We start from the raw sequence: 26,819 nt of genomic DNA on the forward strand, positions 1-26,819 counted from the left end.
AGAGCGCCCAGGGGTGGTGAGAGTGCTCAGCACCCCACACCACTGGGTCAAATGCTTGTTTCTGTGAAGGACTGAGCCGGCTTGGGACTGAGCATATAGAAAACATCATCCAAGCCCAGGGGCGGGGAGTTATATGGGCCCACAGTGACCATGCTCCAGGAATATTCTGAGCCCCGGGGGCCTGGCTCCACCAATGTTTGGGGCTGGGTCTCTCCCCTGACCCCACCTGCCACCCCTGCACGCCTCCCCCGGAGTGTCTCCCAGCCACCCCCGGATAATTTAAAAGCACTCCAGAGCCCCTGGCTGCCACCACTGGCAGTGCAACGGGGCTGAGGTGGCTTCCTGCCTGCCCTCACTCCGCCCCAATCCCGGAAGCAGCTGGCACATCCCTGCAGCCCCGGGGCGGGCTGTGTGTGGCAGGGTTGTCTCTGCGCGCTGCCCCCGCCCCAAGCGCCGACTCCGCAGCTCCCATTGGCCAGGAATGGCAGCCAATGGGAGCTGGGGGGCAGTACCTGTGGGCAACAGTATGAAGAGACCTCCCGGCCCCTCCCCCCCTGCCTAGGAGCCGCTGCCAGAGAGGTGTGCCGCTCGCTTCCAGGAGCTGCCCAAGGGAAGCGCCTCCCCCTCTCCCACACCCCAACCCCCTGCCCAGAGCCCAAGCCCCCTCCTGCACGCTAACCCCCAGCCCAGAGCCTGCATCCCAGCTCTCTCTCAGAGCCTGCGCTCTGCTCCCTAACCCCCGCCCAGAGCCTGCACCCAAACTCCCTCCCACAGCCTTGGGGGGGGGGTAGGACTTGGACCCGCTGGGCTCCACCAAAACGTATACAAACCGGCCGCCCCTGACCAAGCCAACCCCACTTCAGGCTCCCTCCCAGCTCCTACAGTGAGGTGGCCTCAGCCCCGCAGCTGGGATCTGGGGGCCAAACTCCCCGGGGTCAGGCGAGGGGAGTTGCGAGCCTGTCGAGCCCGGCACTGAGCATGCGCCCAGCTGGGCAGTGGCTCGGGCTCCGAGCTCCCCAGGGTTGGCTCCTCCCAGGGTGGGTCCCCCGGGTGAGGGGGGGGGAGGATGCACGATCTCCCCCTCCCCCGCCTCCCTCCGTGCCTGTGGCCGGGCTGGAGCCTGACAGGGCCCCGCCCAAGCTCCAGAGCTCCCTCCGCCGCCGGCCGGGCTCCGCGCGCGCGCCGAGTCCTCCCAGCCTGCAGGAGGCGCGGCGTCGCCCTCCCTGCGCCCCGTGCGCTCCGCTCCGCTCTCTGGCCGGCCGCCGCCGCTTCCTCCTCTTCCTCGCCGCGCGCGCGAGCCGCCTTGGCCGGGCTCAGCCCCGCGGAGCCCCGCCCCGCCCGCGGCTCGGCCCCAGGGAACGCGATGGCGGCCTCGGTGTTCTGCTGCCTGCGCTGGTGCGGGGACGGCGGCGCCGGGCACATCCCGCTGAAGGAGATGCCCGCCGTGCAGCTGGACACGCAGCACATGGGTAAGGGGGCGCGCCCCGCCACGGGCAGGGACCCCCGCCCCAGGTCCCTTTCGCCCCGGTGGCGTGGGGGTGTGAGCTGGGGGTGAATAGTAAGTGTTTCTGGCGCCCCTGAGCTCCCTGGTTATTATTAATGGTAGGGGTGTGGCGCTTTCCCGGCAAATAAGCGGCGAGATGCCCGTGGTTTGCCTCCTTATATTGTTTTTTTAATTATTATTATTATTATTATTTATTATTTTAGGTTAGTCTGTTGTGCCTGCGGGATGTCTTTAGTTCTGTGTACATGGCAACGTTTTAAAAACCGATGTCACAAAGTGATCGTTAAGAGGGCTAGAAAACGATATTTAGAAGACTTCCCCCAAACCCCGAGGGCTGTCCCCACTCAGGTGACCCCATTACGGAAGAAGCCTGGCTGAATCGTTAGGTTTTACAGTCTTTCACAAAGGTCACCAAACGCAGGGTCTGTCAGATCAGCAAGGCAGCAGATTCCACCGTTGATTTGCTTTCACGGAGAATGCCCTGTCCGGGCACAGTCAGCCTGAGTATTTATTATTATTTTACATTTATATTGCAGCAGCCCTTAAACGCCACAGCCAGGTTGGGCCCAATTATGCTAGGCACTATACAAATATTTGACAAGTGACCGTCCCTCACCAAAGAGCTTACGGTCCAAAGTGATCTTAGTTATATAATTGTGAGGTTATGGCACAAAAATAAATGATCTCTAAGGCACACAGAGCCTAATAAAAGGATATGTCAAAAACAACACCTTGCATTTCATTTGGAAACTAACTGCAATTTCATCGTCTCTGAAGTACTGGTGTAATATGATCCCAGCATGAAAATGTTGCTAAATAACTCTGCTCTAGTTTTAGTTCTAAAGCCAGGACTATAAACTGCTGGTCTACCAGTATGATTATGTTGGTTGGGAAGTGATTTTTTTTTTTTTAACTGACGTTGTTAAAGGTACATTAAACCTATATAACTTATTACCTTTCCCATGTGGGACTAAACTATTCCCATATGGGACTAAACTATACCAGTATAAGGGCTTAGCTACACTTGCGAGTTACAGCGCAATAAAGGAGCTCCGGATGCACTAGCTCACTAACCGTCCACACTGGCAAGGCACATAGAGCGCTCTGACTCCGCGGCTACAGCGAGTGGAATAACGTTTGCTGCGCCCCCGCTGGAGCGCCATGGCGCCAGTGTGAACGAGGTGTTGCGAGGTGTTGCGCTCTGATCAGCCTCTGGAAATGTCCCATAATCCCCTTAAGTCAAGTGGCCACTCTTGTCATTGTTTGGAATCGGCTGTAGGTATGCAGAAATGCCCTTGAAAGCTCCATTTTTGACAGCCGGTTGCTTATCTCCCCCGAGACAAAGCAACCATTACTGTGGAATGCTGTGTGTGTGAGAGAGAGAGAGGCGGGGGGGGGGGGGTCTGCTGCTGTCTGAATTTACAAGACAACATGCTAACATGCTCTCAGCCCCCCACAAACTCACTCTCTCTCCCCCCACATACACACAACACACTCCCTTCTCACATTCCACCCCATCCCCATTTGAAAAGCACGTTGCAGCCACTTGCATGCTGGGATAGCTGCCCATAATGCACCACTCCCAATGCTGCTGCAAGTGTGGCCACGCCAGTGTGCTTGAAGCTGTCAGTGTGGACAGACTGCAGCGCTTTCCCTACTGCGCCCTACAAAGACTGGTTTAACTCAAGGGGCTCTACATCTGCAAGTGTAGCCATGCTCTAAGTTACTGTTATAACTGTGTCCATGCAAGGGTATGTTTGCTGCATTAACTATTTTAGTATAGTTAAAGTGGTACAACTTTTGTGCTAAGACAAGGGTGGAGTGGTCTTCCGCTGTAGTCCTGCGTAAAGGGCATTGCAACAAACCAATTAAGAAAGGCCTACTCCTTGCCAAACAAATATTTAAAAAATCCTCTTGGCTAGAAAACATCCAGGCATCCTCAGAAATTATTGGACTGGCTTTTGAGGACTTTGTCTTATCTGTGCCTATGCTGACAAATGCTTATTAAAGCTTTTGAGCGAAAATCTTCCACAGGAGAGTGTAGTATTTAGCACAGTTCAATGTTCTGTTCTGTGTGCTGGCAGGTACCTTTTTAAAGGAAGCTCGCAATCAAACTCTTAAAAGGAATCTTACTTATTGATTAATTCTTGGTGACCACAACTCATGAAAAGCCTTCTGCTGAATTTGCCTATCCTTCCGTTCTAGACCAAGAAAAGGAGGTGATTTAGAGAAAGGCATGAGCCCTGCATCCCCTTTCTCTTAGTGAGTGTCTTTCTAATTAAATGATTGTAAGCTATGCTGCTGGGATATTTGAGGAAATGTTGTAATCAACATGCTGCCTTAAAGCCTGAGAGGAGAAATTAAAGAATATAGATTTTAAATAGATGAACTCTAGCTGAAAGATGAACTAGCCTATAAACACATCCTTTCTTTACCTGAAAGCACTGCACAACCTAATTCTGATAGACTAATGGAGCTCTTACTTGGGGTTGAAAGAGAAAATAGTTCTTATTGTTTAGGGGTTTTAGTGGATGTCTCCAAACTTAAAAAAAACAATGTTTTTTGAAGTTTGTGTATTTTATTTGTATATGCAGGAACAGATGTTGTCATTGTCAAAAATGGCAGAAGAATATGTGGCACGGGGGGTTGCTTAGCCAATGCACCTTTGCATCAGAACAAGAGCTATTTTGAGTTTAAAATCCAATCCACAGGTTAGTTAGCAAAATTATTTTCTACTTTAGATTGGTATTTGAGATTTGACTACAAGCAGGCAACGCATCTGCACCTTTGGTAATTAAGTGCACTTCATCTTTGGACTACTACAATGAGAAATAACACACTTTACAAATATCAAACTTTTATAAGACACTAAACTGTCATCTTGTAGGAAAGATTTGTCATTTTTCTATTTTGCTGCTTTGATTTATTAAAAACAATAGTAATTGAAATTACTAGAATTGCCAGTATTAAAACACTACCATGTTTGAACACTCTTGTATATATATTTTTTCAATAAACCTAATTTAGAGCTACTTTCTGCTAAATTCTTTATTTATATTGCATTATGAGTATGTAAAATACTGTGTACATAGCTCTTGTACTTTTTGTCCAATAATATTTGCTGTCTGTCTACATTTATTTGCTATTTTAGAATGGATCCAGATTCTTCTCCTTTAGCTTCTTGTGGGAATGATTCTGTGCTTAGAAATGCAGCAGAGAACTCGCAGCTTGGGAGTGTGGGCCTTAAATGTGGTTTTAAGCCACCTTTGTGTCCTCCCAGTTCTGGGCTGGTTCTGGGACTGAAGCATCCCCAGCGTAATTTAGACAGCCCCAGGCTGCCGTATGAGCTGCTGCATTGTCTGAAATCACTGGTGTATATATGCTGTGGCCCTGACCCTGGCATTCCCCCTGTGCCAAGGCTTGCAACTGTGTCCTCAGAGACATCCTTTTGGTTATCTTCTGCCGTTCCTTTGCCCCAGGAATCCTCCCCCAGTGAGAACTGCTGCTCTAATCATTTTAGGTGATAACTGGGTCAGAGTGAGGGCTAAGACTTTTACTCCATAACTTTTATTTTGATGGCTCATAAAAGAAAAACGCTGAGATACAGCATGTTTTGGAAGGATATTTTTAAGTCTATCTCAGCCTAGTGAATGTAATTGCTAATGCGTTTCAAATTAAAATTCACTCATGATATTGCTGTCATTGTGGCACACACCTGGAATATATTCCTTACTCTCAGTCTGAGATTTCAAAAGAAACAAATAAGTGTTCACAGAATATCATCATCATATTTTCAGGGGTTTGGGGTATTGGAGTTGCAACCCAGAAAGCAAATTTGAATCAAATTCCATTTGGTCGAGATGTGCATAGTTTAGTGATGAGGAATGATGGAGCTCTCTACCACAACAACGAGGAGAAGAACAGGCTGCCAGCAAACAGCCTTCCACAGGAGGGTGACATTGTGGTGAGTTTCCTTAGTTCTTGTTAATGTAAATTTGTCGCTGTGTCTGAATAGCTCAACAATAGATGTTTCTGGGATTTTCCAAAGCAGCTTTTGCTGTCAGCACTGATGCAAGGTTAAAGGGAATACAGTGAATCCTTGTGAAAGGCTAGCTTTCCATGCAAACAAGAAAATTAAACACAGAATTTTACTGAAGCCCTGAAAAGTGAATATCTGATAAAAGGATTAAACCTATTAAATTAATATGCTTACAGTGCATCAGAAGGTAATATTCAGTAGATATTGAGTTGTAAAAAATGTAGGCTTATTAAATGAGTACTTTTAGTATTTCATACTAAAAATCATTATAGAACAATGCAACCCTTCAGAATTGTAATCATTTAGTAAAACATAGTTATGTATTTATCATGAGGTCTTGTGCCAATAATGCACCCTAAGTTAGGCATGTTCCTTCCTCACTGTCTTTTCTAATCCACATCATTAGCAGGGGCATAGTTGGAATAGAATTTGGTTCCAATACTTTTGGGGAGTAATGGGTAGAGGAAAGTGCTGTTCAGGGTCAAATATTCCTTACTTTTCTTCTCCCCAACTCTCTCTCCCTTTCATAGATCCCCCTGCCACCACCTTTTCTGGAGAAGTGAGATAGACATGAAGGGGCTCATACCCTCTTGCCTGCCCTCTTGTTCATCAGAAGTACACTGGCCCTTTAAGTGTTTGCTCTTCTAGCCTTTCAGTTCAGCTCCCACTATCTTCAGATCCTTATGCTGTCTTCCTCCTAGGCGTGGCAGCAGGCCCTTAGAGAGTCCAGTCTTCCTGCTACCTCATGGTGTGCAGGAGGAAGGATACCCATTTAGTCTGGTGGGTTTTCCGCTGCAGTCTCATTCCAGTCCTCAAGAGGTTTCTAGTCCTGCTCCTTTGGTGGCTTCATGCCAGTTTACTGCTGATGCAAAGTAGTCCTGTGCCTGGATTGCTTATTTCAAGTGTGGCAGGTCAATTAACCACACCTGGGGAGGTAGCTATTCTGTCCCTTTACCCCTTAGTGACTGTGACAGAATGGGTTTTACATACCCCATCACAATAGTGCTTCATTGCTACCCACTGCTACTAGGGTTGATGAATTTGCCTATAAACCTGATGGGGCCGTGACCCGTAGAGATCCCAAGCTCTTTGTGGCTGGGCTCCCTGCTGAAAGATATCCCAGAATGCACTGGAGATTGAGATGAGATTGTACCCAGGGAGCACAAGAGCTCTTTGTTGGTCTATGCTTGGTTAGCAGGCAGAGGGAGTGGCCCTAGCAGCCTTGGAAGAAGATTTGTAGCAAAGGTATTGGGATAAAGGGGTTGTATTTTTAGTCAAGCTGGGATTCAATTTAGAAAAGGGAGAGGAAATTAGACTGGGGATAGGGAGAAAAAAATGTTGGAAAGATGAATGAGAGGGACTTGGGAATCTGTATGGCTCATGCTCCCTCTCACGCCTCAACACTTCGAAAATATATTTAAAATTACCCTGTATATTTAAAGGGGTCTACTGTATTACTACTTTTTTAACATTATTAGAATTTTTTTTATATACACAGAAGTGATAAGTTTAACATTGTTTCTAATACCAACTTTTTCAATATCTTTTATTAATTGCTGATGTTTGTGAGTTTCATATACATAGATTATTGCCAGGTATCTGAAGTTTAAAAAAAAATCCCCTGCTTAGGTGGCTTGCTTGGGAGAGAATCTTGCTGTGTTGCAGTCTCTTTAAAGGCTCACTCAAACTATTTAGTCTGCAAAGCTGAAGTTAAAACACTTGAAGGATAATAAGTAACAAATGCATTACTTTGTTAACTGCCTGAGCTCTGTAGATTCACAATTTGAGCTAAGTTGGTTAGCTTCTGTTCGTCAAATAAGTCGATTGTTATTGCTGCTGTCCCCTGATTGGATAAGCCTGCAAGCGCTTTTGGTGCTTGCGAGTTCAAATATAATTAAATATTCTTAATTATTGACTTTTTAAGTGTCCAGAAAAATGGTCTAGTGAGTTCTTTTAGGAGACTGTGGTTTATGCCATCGTATTAGAAACTGCCCATTGTGTTCAGCTAGATTAGCTGTAAAAAGAAATAGTTGTAAGCATTCTCACGTATATCAACTTGATGATCTTATGTTAACATTTCCTATTTTGCCTTATAGGGTATTACATATGACCATGTAGAATTAAATGTATATTTAAATGGAAAGAATATGCATTGTCCAGCTTCAGGAATCAGAGGGACTGTCTATCCTGTAGTATATGGTAAGTTGGGTTCTCAAACTTTTTCAGTGTGGTCAATCTTAATAGCAGTATTCTCTCAAACCACATTATTAGTTTTAGTCCTGTGAATATTGTATTATTGGGATTCTGGCTGCCAGACACCACATTGGTTAGAATGGGAGAACAGACTTTTGTTAGGTAGCTAACATGTCATCTTCCCATTGCTTTGGAAATGGAGTTACAGTGGAGAGAATTTAGACTTCGGGAGTAGGTAGCTTTCATAAACAGTCTACTTGCTGCAGCAGGGACTTGGGCACCCTGGTCTGTACCTTTTTTTTTAAACTTCCTCCTCCTTTCTCCATGCCTAATCCCACACCACTGAAGTTTTAGGCTTCGGTGTGAGGTGACTTTTTATTGCCAGACTCCCTCTCCTGTCGTCATCTTTCAAGAGCTGACATAAATTCCCAAGAATTTCCATGCTTCACAATGGATTAGTTTATTGCTATAACACCTGATGATTTGCAAATTACATTCAGGTGACACCTCCATGTTACAAATTACAAGTAATAAAACCCTTAATTTAATGCTATGTATTCATAGGCATCTGAAAGGAGAAATTGCTCTCAACCATTTAATTTATCGAGGTTTCAGACCAGAATCTTAGAGATTTTTAAAATAAACTCAGTACAGAAGTTAAATGATGTCATGTATGGGAACTTATAACACAAGTCAAATTCAAAGTTGCTTCCTTCAGCAGCTGAATCCCAGGCACATCTGCACAAATATTAAAGTGTGAAGTCAACACACACATAACACAAGATAGTACTTGTGAGCTCAGTTAAGGCTGCTGTGGGAAAAGCCAAATATCTTGACTTCAGGATATCTAAATTCTTGACCAAAATATTATATTTGGTTTTGTTGTTTCTTTCTTTTTTTTTTTTTTTTTGGGGGGGGGGGGGTTGGAATTGGAATTGATATACTGCTGTCACATGAGGTGTGGCTTAGAGGAATGTTTCTTTTAAAGACTCATTAAATAGATCTGATTTTTCTGACGAGCAGTGCTACACTATGAAGTATACTTCACTAAAGCTGCCTGTGAAGTATTGCTGCAGTTAATGATCTGTCAGAATTTCCATTTTAATCCTCTAATACTCCACCTAGAATTAGGCAGAAAGTCTCGTGGCAATATTATTGTTTTGAATGGTTTATTTTTAATATCCAGGTGTCTAAAAATAACAGTCAAGCAGGGTTCTGATGTCCTAACCTCAGCAGATGGCTTGACACCAAGCAGGGGAATGGGAAGCATGTCATAGAGATGCATCCTCTTTCATGTCTCACCATTACCATGTTTGGCCTGTGGGCTTCCAAAGTAGTGGAGACGGAAATGAGGGCCCTAGAAGTTGAGGAGAGTTGCTTTAAGGCTTATTAGCACTCTCAGTAAAATAAATAGCAAAACTTTCATTGATTTCAGCGAAGTCTTTTGCAAATTTAAGTATTCTGTAGGAAATAAACATGATTTGGCCTGCTTGATTGTAGTCTAGGATCTTTTCTACAGATTAACCAAGAAGATCTTATTTGTCTTTACTGCATGTATGTTACTGATATATTGGTGAATATCCTTTGTGTTTCAGTTATTGTGGACACACAATGTATTGATGTATATAATCTAATTTGGTGTCATGTATAGTCAAAATAAATGCTGTTCTCCTCTAATTATTTTTCTCTTTGCTTCTGTCCTACAGTTGATGACAGTGCCATCTTGGATTGTCAGTTCAGTGAATTTTATCACACTCCTCCAACAGGGTTTGAAAAAATACTCTTTGAGCAACAAATCTTCTGAATATCTTCGTACTGAAAACTTGCACCCCTACACTGTTATAAAGCCTTTGCCATCTTAAATAAAGCTTCACGTTTACCTGTAGGAAACACATCTGTATTTTTTAGTAAAGTACTTGTGACTGTTGTCTGAAGAACCAAAGTGTTAACTGCAACACTAGAGAATTGTGTTACAAATGGTAGATTTTGACAACTGTTTTGTGATGTGAAAATCAGTGTTTTGGGGCAGTTTTCTGATTTGTATTTGATGTAAATGGAAACTAAAGGGTATAATTGCCACAGTATTAAATGAACTTTTGGTTTCAATTTGAGCTTTATAAAGGGAATAATTCATATGCGTGACAGTATGTTTCCATAAAGCTACAGGGATAGATAGTTGTCTCGTGATTTTTTCCTGTTCCTTCCCACTCAGAAGTTATGTACCTTGTAAAAAGAGAGCACTGTGCTAATAGTCTGTTTGGATTGCTATGTCCTTGTTCTGCACAATGACTAATGATACGATTGGCAGCTAGATTTTGTTTTTTCTCTTGAAACTTGTAACCTACCCATTTCTAGTTGTTAAACAGCTAATATTCCTCTTGAGTTTAGATAAATCTCATAGCTTTTCATTTGCTTTAAGTGTGACAGAATACTTTTTAGTAACAGTCAAAACATTATTTTGTTGTAAAAAAGCAAACCTAAACACCAGATGTATTTATGAAGACCATCATGCTGTGTTACTCTGGTGGCAGAGTAGGTACAGATTAATTGTGATGTATACAATGGCAGGGATGGTATGTTGGATATTACGATGAAGCTTTACATCTAAACTGTAAATCAGATTCTTTATGGAATATTTTATTTAAATTTTTTTTTTCTGGAACCAGTAATAAAATGAATAATGGTTAACGTGCTGTTCTAAAACGTGATTCCGATAACTATAAAAGATCAGGTGATGCTTTCCTTGTCATGTATGCAGTATGCTTGTCATGTATGCAGTATGCACCTTTTCATATTTTTTGCAAAGAAAACCTTTTTGTATATCCTGATGTGTGTGTGTTAAGAACTTTTAGTAAGATTTTTTTTTTTGGCTGTCCATGGACTAACACATTTATATGATGAGTGAATGCTGTGATGCCTTTAAATATTTGAGGTTCTTTTATTCTGAACTTTTCAAATACAGCTGACTTTCTCTGAGCCTTTCTTTCACTTCATAATTTTCTGTATTTGTTTAAAGACTTCTCCTTGGCCTCAAAGGCCCAGCGTTTCCTTTACCATGCTGTGATCTCCCAGTGCTGAAATTGACACAGCAACAGATGATGCCATAAGGCCCAGCTCATATCTAGAGCATGATGCGTCTTCAATAGTGTAGTATAAGATTAGGAATATTTGGGGATTGGGGTGAGAATGGAGAGGGTTAATGCTCTTCCCCTGAAACTTGCAATATTAGCCACTTGGAGGCAAGTTCCAGGCCACGTGGAACGTTCTTTTGGGGCATGACTATGTCTTTGTGCCATATATCAGCTGAGACAAATCATGATGCTTCTGCAATCAAATTTGTCCACTCTTGAAATTAGAAAGGAATCTATTGGGGGGGAGGGTTGAATTTCCCTTCTTGATGCTTCTCCTTTAGTAATGTCTCCATGGTCCTTTGTGCCATGTGAAAGAATAGGAAGATGAAATGAAAGCACTTGATATGGAACTAAAACTTGCTGGTATTTTTTGGGGAAGGGAGAAGTATTTAAAGAAATTATAACCACTGTATCTAACTTCAAAGAACAAATAACTAAAAAATGTGTTTTTAATTTATTAAAGAATACTTAACATACAGGAAGCTGCCATCCTGAATCTGATGTAGAGTAAGACAGAGAATCCAGGTCCTGTTTGAAAGCACAGAGAAGACAGTGGTCTTCAAAATTGTAAATTCTACTTTTAAAATGTTTTGATCAATGTAAGTGTTTAAATCAGTTGTTAAATTATCCAAAAAAATTTAAGAGCTTACTCTTACATCTTAGGAAGTTGCTGATTTCCCGTTATTTTAAATGGGATGTGAATTTTCTCTCCTATTGTACATTATGGCTTTCTTCCTCTTATAAAATAACACATTGAGAGTCACTTGAGTACCATATGAAGTAATGGAGAACATTGCATTTACTGTTTGTGAATCTGTCAGTATGTAGAAAGAGTGCACTTTTTACCTGCTAACGATAATCTTAAAGTACTTTGAAAAAGTGGATGATACTGTTCACCCATTTTACAGGTGAGAAAAGAGGCACAGAGATTAAATGACTTGGCCAACATCTCATAGCAAGTCAGTTGAAGACCTAGAAATAGAAGGATGCTTCCAGTCCTATGCCTTGTCCAGTGGAATGGACTGTAATGGACGCCTCTAAAAATTGCTCTGGTAATCAATTTTTAATAATAATTAGCTAAATATTTACCAAGTAGTAAAGGTGTTAACCAGAAAGAATCATCATTGTTTTTAATTGGAAGTGTTAAGGCTTTTTCATTAATTATTGTGTGCACCCGTGTTTGTTTAACCTTTGAATGTTCAGACATAGGCAGCCTGCTGTAGCAATGTGTAACACTTTATGCTGTACATTTTCTGGTCCTTGGCAGCAAAATTTGCAGTTGATAGGTCTGTGCATCAACTACCAAATAGGCTTGCCAGAGCATGTAATCCAGTTTGCATGTTTATCAGCAGCATTCTTATTTATACAGTACTATGGCTGTGTATGGTATTTTGCAGATAAATAAAATGAGGCTCCTATTTCAAGGATCTTAAAATCCAAATTAGACCGCATAAAGTTAGGAAGGACGAATGAGGAGAGGGTTGGGAGGACAAAGATTGTAACAATGTATATCAGGAGATATCAATGTTAAGTATGATGATCAAGATCTGATGCAGTTGTTTGCAGTGAATAATTCAATTAATTGAACCCTTGTTTCTGTTGGTAAATTATCCATGATCTGATTTTCACAAGTTTACTCATTATTCAATGAAAAGTTTATGCAAACATACTTCAGCCTCTATGGGCCGTCAAAGAAGAATTTGTTGTTCATGCTGTTCAATGGGTCTTTTGAGTCCCATGAATGCTTCTACTCCCAGATCCATACAGAGCCTTCAAAGATGGCTTTGCAAACCCTCTGGTGACAATGCTCATGTGAATATATACCTGAATGAGAGTATATGCAATATTTTCCCTTTATGCAAACTTGCTTTGCAACAAAAAACAAGGAAAAGATCTGAATATGATGTGAATGCTTGAATTTTATTCAAATGAATGTTTATATTATTGCGGTGTTATTTCAGCTCTCTTATCCATCCACACTGTGTTGATTCCTCTTTTCTTAGCTGCAATTGATTAAACTGGAGATTGAGATTACAGAAATTCACAAGAGAACACACTACTCCTCTGTACTTATTCATAGATTCATAGATATTTAGGTCAGAAGGGACCATTATGATCATCTAGTCTGACCTCCTGCACAACGCAGGCCACAGAATTTCACCCACCACTCCCACAAAAAAACCTCACACCTATATCTGTGCTATTGAAGTCCTCAAATTGTAGTTTAAAGACCTCAAGGAGCAGAGAATCCTCCAGCAAGTGATCCGTGCCCCATGCTACAGAGGAAGGCGAAAAACCTCCAGGGCCTTCCAATCTGCCCAGGAGGAAAATTCCTTCCCGACCCCAAATATGGCGATCAGCTAAACCCTGAGCATATGGGCAAGATTCATCAGCCAGATACTACAGAAAATTCTTTCCCGGGTAACTTGGATCTTACCCGGGAAAGAATTTTCTGTAGTATCTGGCTGATACTTGTGTTCTTCTGCATTTCTTTACATATCAGCTCACTGTAGACTGGGCAAAATCACAAATTATCCAGATTCATATGCATTTTTGATCTACCTACAATTGTAGTTGCCATTCCTTTTGGCTTTGTATTAACTAAAAATTTAATTTAAATTTACATTTCCTTTAGTTTGTTTACGAAAATGTTGAAGAATAGCTGCAGTTTTGAAGTGAGGATTCATCAGATAATATTTTGGCCAACTAAAGATTGTGGAATCCCATGTAGCTGGAGCTTTCATCTGGCATTTATTGATCAGATTTTATACCGTGACCACTTTCTCCGGCGTGCACTCTGCTGACTTGCCTATGACAAGCAATTTTCACCAACTCATCTACATTTTGCCAAAGTTTATTTTGGCCCAGATACCTGTGTATTTTTGGCATAAAATACTCCCAAACAAAACTAGTGCAACGGTTATCCATGATAACATTTTTTCACTGATGAAAAGAACCCAAGTTATCCAATTCCAAGTTCAGATATTTTAAGGCTGAAGGGAATTTAGATTTCCCAGCAACAGAGGTTTTAACATGTTTTGCTCGCCAATTGTACTGGAGCATCTAAGAAATATGACTCAATCTTTGTTTCTTGCAGCTAAGAGCTCTTTTCTGCTGAACTGCCAGACTTTTCCATGGAAGTGACTTGGCATCCACTCTTGCTTACACTGTGAATATAATCTTGAGTTAGACTGTGTGCACAATTCAACCATATTATAATTTTCCTTAACTTGTACTGGAAGTAGAGAGCAGTGACATTAGATTTATTTATACAGCATCTCATAAGAACGGCCATACTGGGTCAGACCAAAGGTCCATCTAGCCCAGGATCCTGTCTTCCGACAAAAAGAAAAGGAGTACTTGTGGCACCTTAGAGACTAACCAATTTATTTGAGCATAAGCTTTCGTGAGCAAAAACTTATGCTCAAAACGCTCACGAAAGCTTATGCTCAAATTGGTTAGTCTCTAAGGTGCCACAAGTACTCCTTTTCTTTTTGCGAATACAGACTAACACGGCTGTTACTCTGAAACCTGTCTTCCGACAGTGGCCAATGCCAGGTACCCCAGTGGGAATGAACAGAACAGGTAATCATAAAGTGATCCATTTCCTGTCGCTCATTCCCAGCTTCTGGCAAACAGAGGCTAGGGACACCATCCGTGCCCATCCTGGCTAATAGCCATTGATGGACCTATCCTCCATGAATTTATCTAGTGCAGGGATCAGCAACCTTTGGCGCACGGCCTGCCAGGGTAAGCCCCCTGGCGGGCCAGGCCGGTTTGTTTACCTGCTGCGTCCGCAGGTTCAGCCAATCGCAGCTCCCAGTGGCCTGGAGAGGCGAACCATGGCCAGTGGGAGCTGCGATTGGCCGAACCTGCGGACACGGCAGGTAAACAAACTGGCCTGGCTGGCCGTGTACCAAAGGTTGCCGATCCCTGATCTAGTGCTTTTTTGAACCCTGTTATAGTCTGGGCCTTCGCAACATCCTCTGGCAAAGAGTTCCACAGGTTGACTGTGCATTGTGTGAAGAAATATTTCCTTTTGTTTGTTTTAAACCTGCTGCCTATTAACTTCATTTGGTGACCCCTAGTTCTTGTGTTATGAGAAGGAGTAAATAACACTTCCCTATTTACTTTCTCCACAACAGTCATGATTTTATAGACCTCTATCATATCCCCCCTTAGTCGTCTCTTTTCCAAGCTGAAAAGTCCCAGTCTTATTAATCTCTCCTCATACAGAAGCCGTTCTATACCCCTAATCATTTTTCTTGCACTTTTCCAATTCCAATATATCTTTTTTGAGATGGGGCAACCACATCTGCATTATTCAAGGTGTGGGCGTACCATGGATTTATATAGAGGCAATATGATATTTTCTGAGTTATTATCTATCCCTTCCTTAATGATTAAATCATCCTTCCTTAAATGAAAATCATCTGAAGCGTGTCTCATACTAAAATGCTGGAACTTCAGAAGATAATGGCTATTCATGAGAGATTTCAAGGGACTATGTTCCTTGAATCTTCTTATACCACAGCCCATCTCACTGATCACAGCGAAGGACATCAAATGTCTAAGCAGCTCTTCTTCCTTGTGACTAAGGGTATGTCTACACTATGAAATTAGGTCAATTTTATAGAAGTCGATCTTTAGAAAGCGATTTTATACAGTCGATCATGTATGTCCCCACTAAGCGCAGTAGGTTGGTGGAGTGCATCCTCAGTACTGTAGCTAACATTGACTCACAGAGTGGTGCACTGTGGGTAGCTATCCCACAGTCCCTGCTGCCCATTGGAATTCTGGGTTAAGCTCCCAATGCCTGATGGGGCAAAAACATGGTCACAGGTGATTTTGGGTACATGTCGTCTGTCTCCTCTCCCTCCCTCCCTCCTTGAAAGCAACGGCAAACAATCGTTTTGTGCCTTTTTTCCTGGGTTACCCATGCAGCTGCCATAGCATGGCAAGCATGGAGCCCGCTCAGCTCAGCGCTGCTGTTGTGAACATTGTAAACACCTTGCACATTATCCTGCAGTATGTGCAGAACCTGGCTAGGAACTGCCAGCACGAGGACGATTGTGAGGAGAACATGGACACAGACGTTCCTGAAAGCACGGGATGTGGCAATTGGGACATCATGGCAGCAGTGGGGCAGGTTGATACAGTAGAACCCCGATTCTGGGCCCGGCAAACAAACACAGACTGGTGGGACCACATAGTGTTGCAGGTATGCAATGATTCCCAGTGGCTGCGAAACTTTTGCATGCGTAATGCCACTTTCATGGAACTTTGTGAGTTGCTTTCCCCCATCCTGAAGCACAGGGATACCAAGATGAGACCTGCCATGACAGTTGAGAAGCAAGCGGTGATAGCCCTGTGGAAGCTTGCTATGCCTGACTGCTACCAGTCAGTCAGGAATAAATTCGGAGTGAGCAAATCTACCATGGGGACTGCTGTGATCCAAGTAGCCAAGCCAATCAGTGACCTTCTGCTAACAAGGGTAGTGACTCAGGGAACCCCATCATAACAAAGCCATCCACTATGACCTGCACATTTCCCAAACTGTGGTGGGGCGATAGATGGAATGCATATCCCTATCTTGGCACCGGACCACCTTGCCAACCAGTACATAAACCACAAGGGGTACTTCTCAATGGTGCTGCAAGCACTGGTGAATCACAGAGGACTTTTCACCGACATCAACATGGGATGGTCGGGAAAGGTGCATCTTTAGGAACTCCAGGCTGTTTGAAAAGCTGCAAGAAGGGATTTTCTTCCCAGACCAGAAAATTACCATTAGGGATGTTGAAATGCCAATAATTATCCTTGGGGACCCAGAACATAAGAATGGCCATACTGGGTCAGACCAAAGGTCCATCTAGCCCAGTATCCTGTCTACCGACAGTGGCCAATGCCAAGTGCTCCAGAGGGAGTGAACCTAACAGGTAATGATCTAGTGATCTCTCTCTTGCCATCCATCTCCATCCTCTGACAAACAGAGGCTAGGGACACCAATCCTTACCCATCCTGGCTAATAGCCATTAATGCACTTAACCTCCATGAATTTATCCAGTTCTCTTTCAAACCCTGTTAGGGTTTAAAACCTCCTCAGGCAAGGAGTTCCATAAGTTGACTGTGCGCTATGTGAAGAAGAACTTCCTTTTATTTGTTTTAAACCTGCTACCCATTAATTTGATTTGGTGGTCCCTAGTTCTTATATTATGGGAACAAGTAAATAACTTTTCCTTATTCACTTTCTCCACACCACTCATGATTTTATATACCTCTATCATATCCCCCCTTAGTCTCCTCTTTTCCAAGCTGAAAAGTCCTAGCCTCTTTAATCTCTCCTCATATGGGACCCATTCCAAACCCCTAATCATTTTAGTTGCCCTTTTCTGAACCTTTTCTAATGCCAGTATATCTTTTTTGAGATGAGGGGACCACATATGTACGCAGTATTCAAGTTGTGGGCGTACCATGGATTTATATAAGGGCAATAAGATATTCTCCATCTTATTCTCTATCCCTTTTTTAATTATTCCTAACATCCCGTTTGCTTTTTTGACTCCCGCTGCACACTGCTTGGACGTCTTTAGAGAACTATCCACGATGACTCCAAGATCTTTCTCCTGATTAGTTGTAGCTAAATTAGCCCCCATCATATTGTATGTATAGTTGGGGTTATTTTTTCCAATGTGCATTACTTTACATTTATCCACATTAAATTTCATTTGCCATTTTGTTGCCCAATCACTTAGTTTTGTGAGATCTTTTTGAAGTTCGTCACAGTCTGCTTTGGTCTTAACTATCTTGAGCAGTTTAGTATCATCTGCAAACTTTGCCACCTCACTGTTTACCCCTTTCTCCGGACCATTTATAAATAAGTTGAAGAGGATTGGTCCTAGGACTGACCCTTGGGGAACACCACTAGTTACAGCTCTCCATTCTGAAAATTTACGGTTTATTCCTACTCTTTGTTCCCTGTCTTTTAACCAGTTCTCAGTCCATGAAAGGATCTTCCCTTTTATCCCATGACAGCTTAACTTACGTAAGAGCCTTTGATGAGGGACCTTCTCAAAGGCTTTCTGGAAGTCTAAGTACACTATGTCCACTGGATCCCCCTTGTCCACATGTTTGTTGACCCCCTCAAAGAACTCTAATAGATTAGTAAGACATGATCTCTCTTTACAGAAACCATGTGGACTTTTGTGCAACAATTTATGTTCTTCTATGTGTCTGACAATTTTATTCTTTACTATTGTTTCAACTAATTTGCCCGGTACTGATGTTAGACTACCAGTCTGTAATTGCCAGGATCGCCTCTAGAGCCCTTCTTAAATATTGGCGTTACATTAGCTATCTTCCAGTCATTGGGTACAGTAGCTGATGTAAAGGGCAGGTTACAAACTATAGTTAACAGTTCCGCAATTTCACATTTGAGTTCCTTCAGAGCTCTTAGGTGAATGCCATCTGGTCCCAGTGACTTGCTACTGTTAAGTTTCTCAATTAATTCCAAAACCTCCTCTAGTGACACTTCAGTCTGTGACAATTCCTCAGATTTGTCACCTACAAAAGACACCTCAGGTTTGGAAATCTCCCTAACATCCTCAGCCGTGAAGACTGAAGCAAAGAATTCATTTAGTTTCTCCGCGATGACTTTATCGTCTTTAAGTGCTCCTTTTGTATCTCAATCGTCCAGGGGCCCCACTGGTTGTTCAGCAGGCTTCCTGCTTCTGATGTACTTAAAAAACATTTTATTACCTTTTGAGTTTTTGTCTAGCTGTTCTTCAAACTCCTTTTTGGCTTTTCTTATTACATTTTTACATTTAATTTGGCAGTATTTATTTTCCTTTCTATTTGCCTCACAAGGATTTGACTTCCACTTTTTAAAAGATGCCTTTTTATCTCTCACTGCTTCTTTTACATGGTTGTTAAGCCAGGGTGACTTTTTTAGTTCTTTTACTGTGTTTTTTAATTTGGGGTACACATTTAAGTTGAGCCTCTGTTATGGTATCTTTGAAAAGTGTCCATGCAGTTTGCAGGGATTTCACTCTAGTCACTGTACCTTTTAATTTCTGTTTAAGTAACCTCCTCATTTTTGCATAGTTTCCCTTTCTGAAATGAAATGCCACACTGTTGGGATGTTGAGGTGTTCTTCCCACCACAGGAATGTTAAATGTTATTATATTATGGTCACTATTTCCAAGCGGTCCTGTTATAGTTTCTTCTTGGACCAGATCCTGCGCTCCACTCAGGACTAGATCGAGAGTTGCCTTTCCCCTTGTGGGTTCCTGTACTAGCTGCTCCAAGAAGCAGTCATTTAAAGTATCGAGAAATTTTGTCTCTGCATTTCGTCTTGAGGTGACATGTACCCAGTCAATTTGGGGATAATTGAAATTCCCCACTATTATTGAGTTTATTTTGATAGCCTCTCTAATCTCCCTTAGCATTTCATCATCACTATCACTGTCCTGGTCAGGTGGTCGATAATAGATCCCTACTGTTCTATTCTTATTAGAGCACGGAATCCACAGAGATTCTATGGAACGTGTGGATTCATTTAAGGTTTTTATTTCATTTGATTCTACATTTTCTTTCACATATAGTGCCACTCCACCCCCACCCCCGACCTATTCTGTCCTTCCGATATATTTTGTACCCCAGAATGATTGTGTCCCATTGATTGTCCTCACTCCACCAGGTTTCTGTGATGCCTATTATATCAATATCCTCCTTTAACACGAGGCACTCTAGTTCACCCATCTTATTATTTAGACTTCTAGCATTTGTGTACAAGCACTTTAAAAACTTGTCACTGTTTATTTGTCTGCCCTTTTCTGATGTGTCAGATTCTTTATGTGAATGTTTCTCGTCTGATCTGGCCCATACTTTTGTCCTCTTTTATCCGCTCCTCCTGACTAAAACCTAGAGACTCTCTATCAGTAGACTCTCCTCTAAGAGAAGTCTGTGTCCGATCCACGTATGTCTCTGCAGCAATCGGCTTTCCCCCATCTCTTAGTTTAAAAGCTGCAGCCTTTTTAATGTTAAGTGCCAGCAGTCTGGATCCACTTCGGTTTAGATGGAGCCCATCCTTCCTGTATAGACTCCCCCTATCCCAAAAGTTTCCCCAGTTCCTAATAAATCTAAACCCCTCCTCTCTACACCATCGTCTCATCCACGCATTGAGACTCTGAAGCTCTGCCTGCCTACCTGGCCCTGCACGTGGAACTGGAAGCATTTCTGAGAATGCCACCATAGAGGTCCTGGATTTCAGTCTCTTTCCTAGCAGCCTCAAGTTGGTCTCCAGGATGTCTCTCCTTCCCTTCCCTATGTCATTGGTACCTCCATGTACCACGACCACCGGCTCCTCCCCAGCACTACACATAAGTCTATCTAGATGCCTGGAGAGATCTGCAACCTTCACACCAGGCAGACAGGTCACCATACTGTTCTCCCAGTCATCACAAACCCAGCTATCTATGTTTCTAATGATCGAATCTCCCATTACTAACACCTGCCTTCTCCTAATGACTGGAGTTCTCTCACACTGAGGTTACCTCTCTGGGGGAGGGGATACCCCAACATCATCTGGAAGGAGGGTCCCCACTATGGGAAGGTTTCCCTCTGTTCCCATTGACTGCTCTCCTTCTCTGGGCCTTTCATCCTCTTTAACAGCGCAGGGGCTGTCTGACTGGAGATGGGACAAATCTACAGTGTCCTGGAAAGCCTCATCAACATACCTCTGTACCTCCCTTAGCTCCTCCAATTCCACCACCCTGGCCTCCAAAGTCTGTACATGCTCTCTGAGGGCCAGGAGCTCCTTGCACCGAATGCACACATACCCCACCCGCCCACAGACAGGGCAGGTAATCATACATGCTACAATGAGCGCAATAAACAGGATAGCCCCCACTCTGCTGCTGGGCTTCTACCTGCATTTTCTCCAACAGTTACCTAGGTTAATGATAGGACTTTTGTTTAAATCAAGACGTTTTGATTATAGTTTAGTGTAAAGGTTTTAAAGAATGTCAAGTGTACCTTGCCTCCTTCCCAACTCCCTCTCGAAACTCACCTGTTAGTGGCCCCTATTCACAAAGCTGCCTGGTTGCTTGCTCACTGCTTTATAGAGCCCTGGCCTCCTTGGTAGCCCCGCCCCCCGACTAAGGCTCAGCCAATGAACAGAGGCTTTTAGATTTCAAACCTTGTTTAGAAGCTCACAGCTTCCAACTGCCGGCCACAGCACATGGTCCTTCCAACAAACAGACAGACAGACAAACACAAGCTCAGCACACATGTAACCCCCAAACTCAAACACACACTACAGACTGCCACTTACCCCAAGGGTCCCGTATTTGCTCGTCCTTCACCTGGAGAACTCCCTCTCGAAACTCCCTGTTAGCGGCCCCTGGTTGCTCCCTGTTCGCAGCCTACCCCTTGCTCTCATGGCTCATGAAGCCATACACAGGCAGCCTGGACAATAGTAAGGAGCAGTTCAACTATAGACTGAGCAAGTGCAGAATGGGGTAGAATGTGCCTTTGGAAGTTTAAAAGCTCGCTGGCGCTGTTTGCTGACTAGGTCAGACCTCAACACAATCAATATTCCCATTGTTATTTCTGCTTGCTGTGTGCTCCATAATATCTGTGAGAGTAAGGGAGAGACGTTTATGGTGGGGTGGGAGGTTGAGGCAAATTGCCTGGCGGGCAATTTTGAACAACCAGACACCAGGGCGGTTAGAAGAGCACAGCTAGGCGTGCTGCGCATCAGAGAGGCTTTGAAAAACAGTTTCATGACTGGCCAGGCTACCGTGTGACAGTTGTGTGTGTTTCTCCTTAATGCAAAACTGCCCCCTTTGTTGAATTTACTTCCCTGTAAACCAATCGCCCTCCCCCCTTTGACTACAGCTGGCAAAGGAAATAAAGTCCCTATTGTTTTGAATCTATGTATTCTTTATTTATTAAAAAAAAAAAGTGAGATCACTGACAAGGTATCCCAGGTGGGGTGGGGAAGGAGGGAAGGACAAGGCCACATTGCTTATTATAGCCACACTACAAAACAAAGCTGTTTGAATGACAGCCTTCTGTTGCTTAGGCCATCCTCTGGAGTGGAGTGGCTGGGTATCCGGAGCCTCCCCTCCTTACCCCCACCCCCACATTCTTTGGCATCTGGGTGAGGAGGATATGGAACTTGGTGAGGAGGGCAGGCCGTTATACAATGGATGCAGCAGGGGTTTGTGTTCTTGTTGCCTTTCCTGCTGCTCCACCAGATGCCTGATCATGTCCGTTTGCTCCCCCATTAGCCTCAGCATCTCCTCCTGCATATCTGATCACGCTCACTGAATACTTTCCTGGCCTCTGCCACCGAATGCCTCCATGCATTCAGCTGTGCCCTATCAGTGCGGGAGGACTGCATGAGCTCGGAAAACATGTCATCGCGAGTGCGTTTTTTTCATCTTCTAATCTGTGATAACCTCAAGGATGGAGTTGATACAGGGAGCATAGAAACATTTGCACCTGCAGGGGGGATAAAAAGGGAGAGTAAAATTTAAGATGATACATTTCTGAGAACAAAAGGGAGATTCTTTCACAGTGAATCAAGCAATTCACAACAGACAGCACATGTGCTTTAGGTACAAGGTCGCATTTTGCCTTTTGTATTGAGCGCCTGCCAGTATGGTGACACATCACACACGGCTGGGGAACAGAATTCGGTTTCCAGGCAGCCATGGTAAGCCATGGTTATGTGGGGTTGGCTTCTTCCACCTTCATAACATGTGGGAATGGTTTCAAACTGCAGCGCCCTCCTTTCCCATAGCAAGCAATGCCAGTTGGTTTGCCATTTAAAAGGAGGGGCTGCGGTTTTGGGGTGGATGTGCAGCATACCCTTCCCCCCACCGCGTGGCTATTCTCCAGGATGATTCGTTTTAGTCAAGCGCAAACAGACCAGCATGCACGGGGTCCTTTTACTGTTCCCTTACAAAAATTCTCGTATTTCAACCAGATGACCATGAATGATATCACTCTCCTGAGGCTGACACAGAAAGATAAAGACCAAATGTTGCATGAATGCAACCAAAACCCAGGACCATTCGCTGCCATGCTTTGTGCTGCAGTGATTCCAGACTACTTGCTACTGGCTTGGCGTGGGAAAGTGTCCTACCGTGGAAGACGAAATAAAGCAGCCTTTCCCAGAAACCTTCTGCAAAGGCTTTCAGAGTACCTCCAGGAGAGCTTCATGGAGATGTCCCTGGAGGATTCCCTCTCCATCCCCAGACACGTTAACAGACTTTTCCAGTAGCTATATTGGCCATGAATGCATCCCAATTCTTCAGGGAAAATCAAACATTAAACATTATTGCTTTTAACCCCTGTAGTTTAGTTACAAATGTGCACTCACCAGAGGTGCCTTCTCCGCCTTCAGGGTCTGGGAAACTGCCTTGGGAGGGTATTGGCTCCAGGGTGATGAAAAGATCCTGGCTGCCGGAGAGAATGGATTCTCCGCTTGCCTGCTGCGCATTCTCCTCCGCCTCTTCCTCATCCACAAAATCCTCCTCCATGTTGCGTGAGACTTCCCCCTTGCAGGTGTCCACAGACAGTGATGGGGTACTGGTAGGGTCCCCCCCTAGAATGGTATGCAGCTGATCATAAAAGTGGCATGTATGGGGCTCTGTCCTGGAACAACCATTTGCCTCCTTTGTCTTGTAGTATGCTTGCGTGAGCTCATTAACTATCACACAGCACTGCTGTGTGTTCCTGGTGTAGATTTTGGCAAATATATTAGCATTTCTTCTTTTTGATCAGAGTTCTGCCTGCACAGATTCTTCTCCCCAAACAGCAGTCAGATCCAGTGTCTCCCGTTCACTCCATGCTGGAGCTCGTTTGCAATTCTGGGACTGCATGGTCACCTGTACTGCTGAGCTCGCCATGCTGACCAAACAGGAAATGAAATTCAAAAGTTCCCAGGGCTTTTCCTGTGTACCTGGCTAGTGCATTGGAGTTGAAAGTGCTGTCCAGGGCAGTCACATTGGAGCAAACCGGGATAGCTCCCAGAGGCCAATACCGTCGAATTGCACAACTCTGCATCTGCACTACCCCAAATTCAACCCAAGAAGGTCAATTTTAGTGCTATTCCCCTCGTCGGGGAGGAGTACAGCAGTCGATTTTAAGAGTCCTTTAGGTCGATGGAACGGGGTTGGTTGTGTAGCCACTTTGCTTATAAAATCGACCTAATGCGGCTAAATTCGAGCTAACCTCATAGTGTAGACCAGCCCTAAGTGTCAGACTTTAGGACCTTGTGGGGAGATGCAGACCTATTCTGCAGACTCATCTTGGCAACCAGATCAGATAGGTTTCTCCAGCTCAGGGCCATAAAAGGCTCTGAGGGAGAGCTAGGAAGTCTGGATGTAGAGCAGGGAAAAAACAGCTCTAGTATGAGCCAGCTCAGGAAGAAATTAGGTGCTAAGGTCTTAGGCTTTTACATATATATAAAGATTTATAGCATGCCAGATTTGGAGGCTTCTCCAGGTTGATGCCTTTTGTAAAAGCTCAAGATAGCACCATTCCTTCACCTTTCTTTCTTTCTTGGTTAAATGAACCACCTCTAAAAAACACAATTGAGCATCTCTAGTCTCAAGATCTCTTTTCAACCCCTTTAGTTTTGAAGCTTTTGTTTGGAAACAGTTGCTATATTTGATCTCAGTAATCTGTTGTTTAATGCCTTTAGTCCCATACCTGTTCCCATTGTGAGGGAGGACGGAAAGGGAGCTAACCTGGAGCTTGGGAGACTCAGGTTCAATACTTTGCTGCACCACGGGCATCCTATGTGTTCTTGGATAAGTCATTTAGGCCTAGATTTTAAAGGTATTTAAGTATGGCTTTGCTCAGCATTGCAAAGCCTGAGTGACTTAAATGTCTGAATCCCATTTTCAAAAACAGTTTAGCCACCAAAGTCCCATTGACTTTCAATGAGACTTTAGACTTCTAAGGGTATGTCTACACTACGAAATTAGGTCGAATTTATAGAAGTCGGTTTTTTAGAAATCATTTTTATATAGTCGAGTGTGTGTGTCCCCACACAAAATGCTCTAAGTGCATTAAGTGCATTAACTCAGCGGAGTGCTTCCACAGTACCGAGGCTAGTGTCAACTTCCGGAGTGTTGCACTGTGGGTAGCTATCCCACAGTTCCCGCAGTCTCTGCTGTCCATTGGAATTCTGGGTTGAGATCCCAATGCCTGATGGGGCAAAAAACATTGTCGCGGGTGGTTCTGGGTACATGTCATCAGGCCCTCCCTCCCTCCCTCTGTGAAAGCAATGGCAGACAATCGTTTCGCACCTTTTTTCCTGAGTTACCTGTGCAGACGCCATACCACGGCAAGCATGGAGCCCGCTCAGATCACTGTCACCATATGTCTCTTGGGTGCTAGCAGACGTGATACTGTATTGCTACACAGCAGCAGCAACCCATTGCCTTATGGCAGCAGACGGTGCAATAGGCCTGAAAACCATCTTCATTGTGTCCAAGGTGCTCCTGGCTGCCTCGATAAGGTTGGTCAGGAGCGCCTGGGCAGATATGGGCGCAGGGACTAAATTAGGAGTGACTCGACCAGGTCATTCTCTTTAGTCCTGCAGGCAGTCCTATTGTACCATCTTATGGTGAGCAGGCAGGAGATGAGGATGGCTAGCAGTCCTATTGCACCATCTTCTGCTGAGCAGCCAGGAGATGTGGATGACTTGCAGTCCTACTGCACCGTCTGCTGCCAGCCAAAGATGTAAAAGATAGATGGAGTGGATCAAAACAAGAAATAGACCAGATTTGTTTTGTATTCATTTGCTCCCCCCTTCCTCCCTCCGTGAAATCAACAGCCTACAATCGTTTTGGTGAGGTCTGTCAGGGACACCTTGAAAACTTTAATGGAGACCAATCCTGCCTGAAATACCAGAGGGAGGGATATCTTAGTGGGTTGAGCATTGGCCTGCTAAACCCAAAGTTTTGAGTTCAGTCCTTGAGAGGGCCATTCTATGTGACAGTTGTTTTTGTTTCTCCTTGATGTAAAGCCACCCCCTTTGTTGATTTTAATTCCCTGTAAGCCAACTCTGTAAGCCGTGTCGTCAGTCGCCCCTCCCTCCGTCAGAGAAACGGCAGACAATCATTCCACACCTTTTTTCTATGCAGATGCCATACCATGGCAAGCATGGAGCCCATTCAGATCACTTTGGCAATTAGGAGCACATTAAACACCATGCACATTATCCAGCAGTATATGCAGCACCAGAACCTGGCAAAGCGAAACCGGGCGAGTAGGCGACATCAGCATAGTAATGAGAGTGATGAGGACATGGACACAGACTTCTCTCAAAGCACGGGCCCTGGCAAGGCGGGCATCATGGTGCTAATGGGGCAGGTTCATGCGGTGGAGCGCCGATTCTGGGCCCGGGAAACAAGGACAGACTGGTGGGACCACATAGTGTTACAGGTCTGGGACAATTCCCAGTGGTTGCGAAAATTTCGCATGCGTAAGGACACTTTCATGGAACTTTGTGACTTGCTTTCCCCTGCCCTGAAGCTCATGAATACCAAGATGAGAGCAGCCCTAACAGCTGAGAAGCGAGTGGCAATAGCCCTGTGGAAGCTTGCAACGCCAGACAGCTACCGGTCAGTTGGGAATCAATTTGGAGTGGGCAAATCTACTGTGGGGGCTGCTGTGATGCAAGTAGCCAACGCAATCAAAGATCTGCTGATATCAAGGGTAGTGACCCTGGGAAATGTGCAGGTCATAGTGGATGGCTTTGCTGCAATGGGATTCTCTAACTGTGGTGGGGCCATAGACGGAACCCATATCCTTATCTTGGCACCGGAGCACCAAGCTGGCGAGTACATAAACCGCAAGGGGTACTTTTCAATAGTACTGCAAGCACTGGTGGATCACAAGGGACGTTTCCCCAACATCAGTGTGGGAT

General features: G+C 44.1%; 1 protein-coding gene across 2 annotated transcripts; it reads left to right on the forward strand.

Annotated features, from left to right (window-relative positions):
• The first annotated feature begins 556 nt into the window (after nucleotides 1-556).
• On the forward strand, nucleotides 557-10,424 carry SPRYD7 (SPRY domain containing 7). 2 transcript variants are annotated; one of them, XM_037893386.2, is made up of 5 exons: nucleotides 557-1,469; nucleotides 4,099-4,215; nucleotides 5,302-5,468; nucleotides 7,640-7,742; nucleotides 9,443-10,424. In XM_037893386.2, exons 1-5 carry the CDS (start codon nucleotides 1,067-1,069, stop codon nucleotides 9,538-9,540), a joined length of 888 nt encoding a protein of 295 aa, XP_037749314.2. In that variant the 5' UTR covers nucleotides 557-1,066; the 3' UTR covers nucleotides 9,541-10,424. The 2 variants fall into 2 exon arrangements, with proteins under 2 accessions (XP_037749314.2, XP_037749317.1); XM_037893389.2 differs by lacking the exon at nucleotides 4,099-4,215 and having other exon boundaries at nucleotides 1,269-1,469.
• Nucleotides 10,425-26,819: the final 16,395 nt, after the last annotated feature.

Source organism: Chelonia mydas, chromosome 1 (assembly GCF_015237465.2).
Source record: "Chelonia mydas isolate rCheMyd1 chromosome 1, rCheMyd1.pri.v2, whole genome shotgun sequence".
Classification (NCBI taxonomy): Eukaryota; Metazoa; Chordata; order Testudines; family Cheloniidae; genus Chelonia; species Chelonia mydas.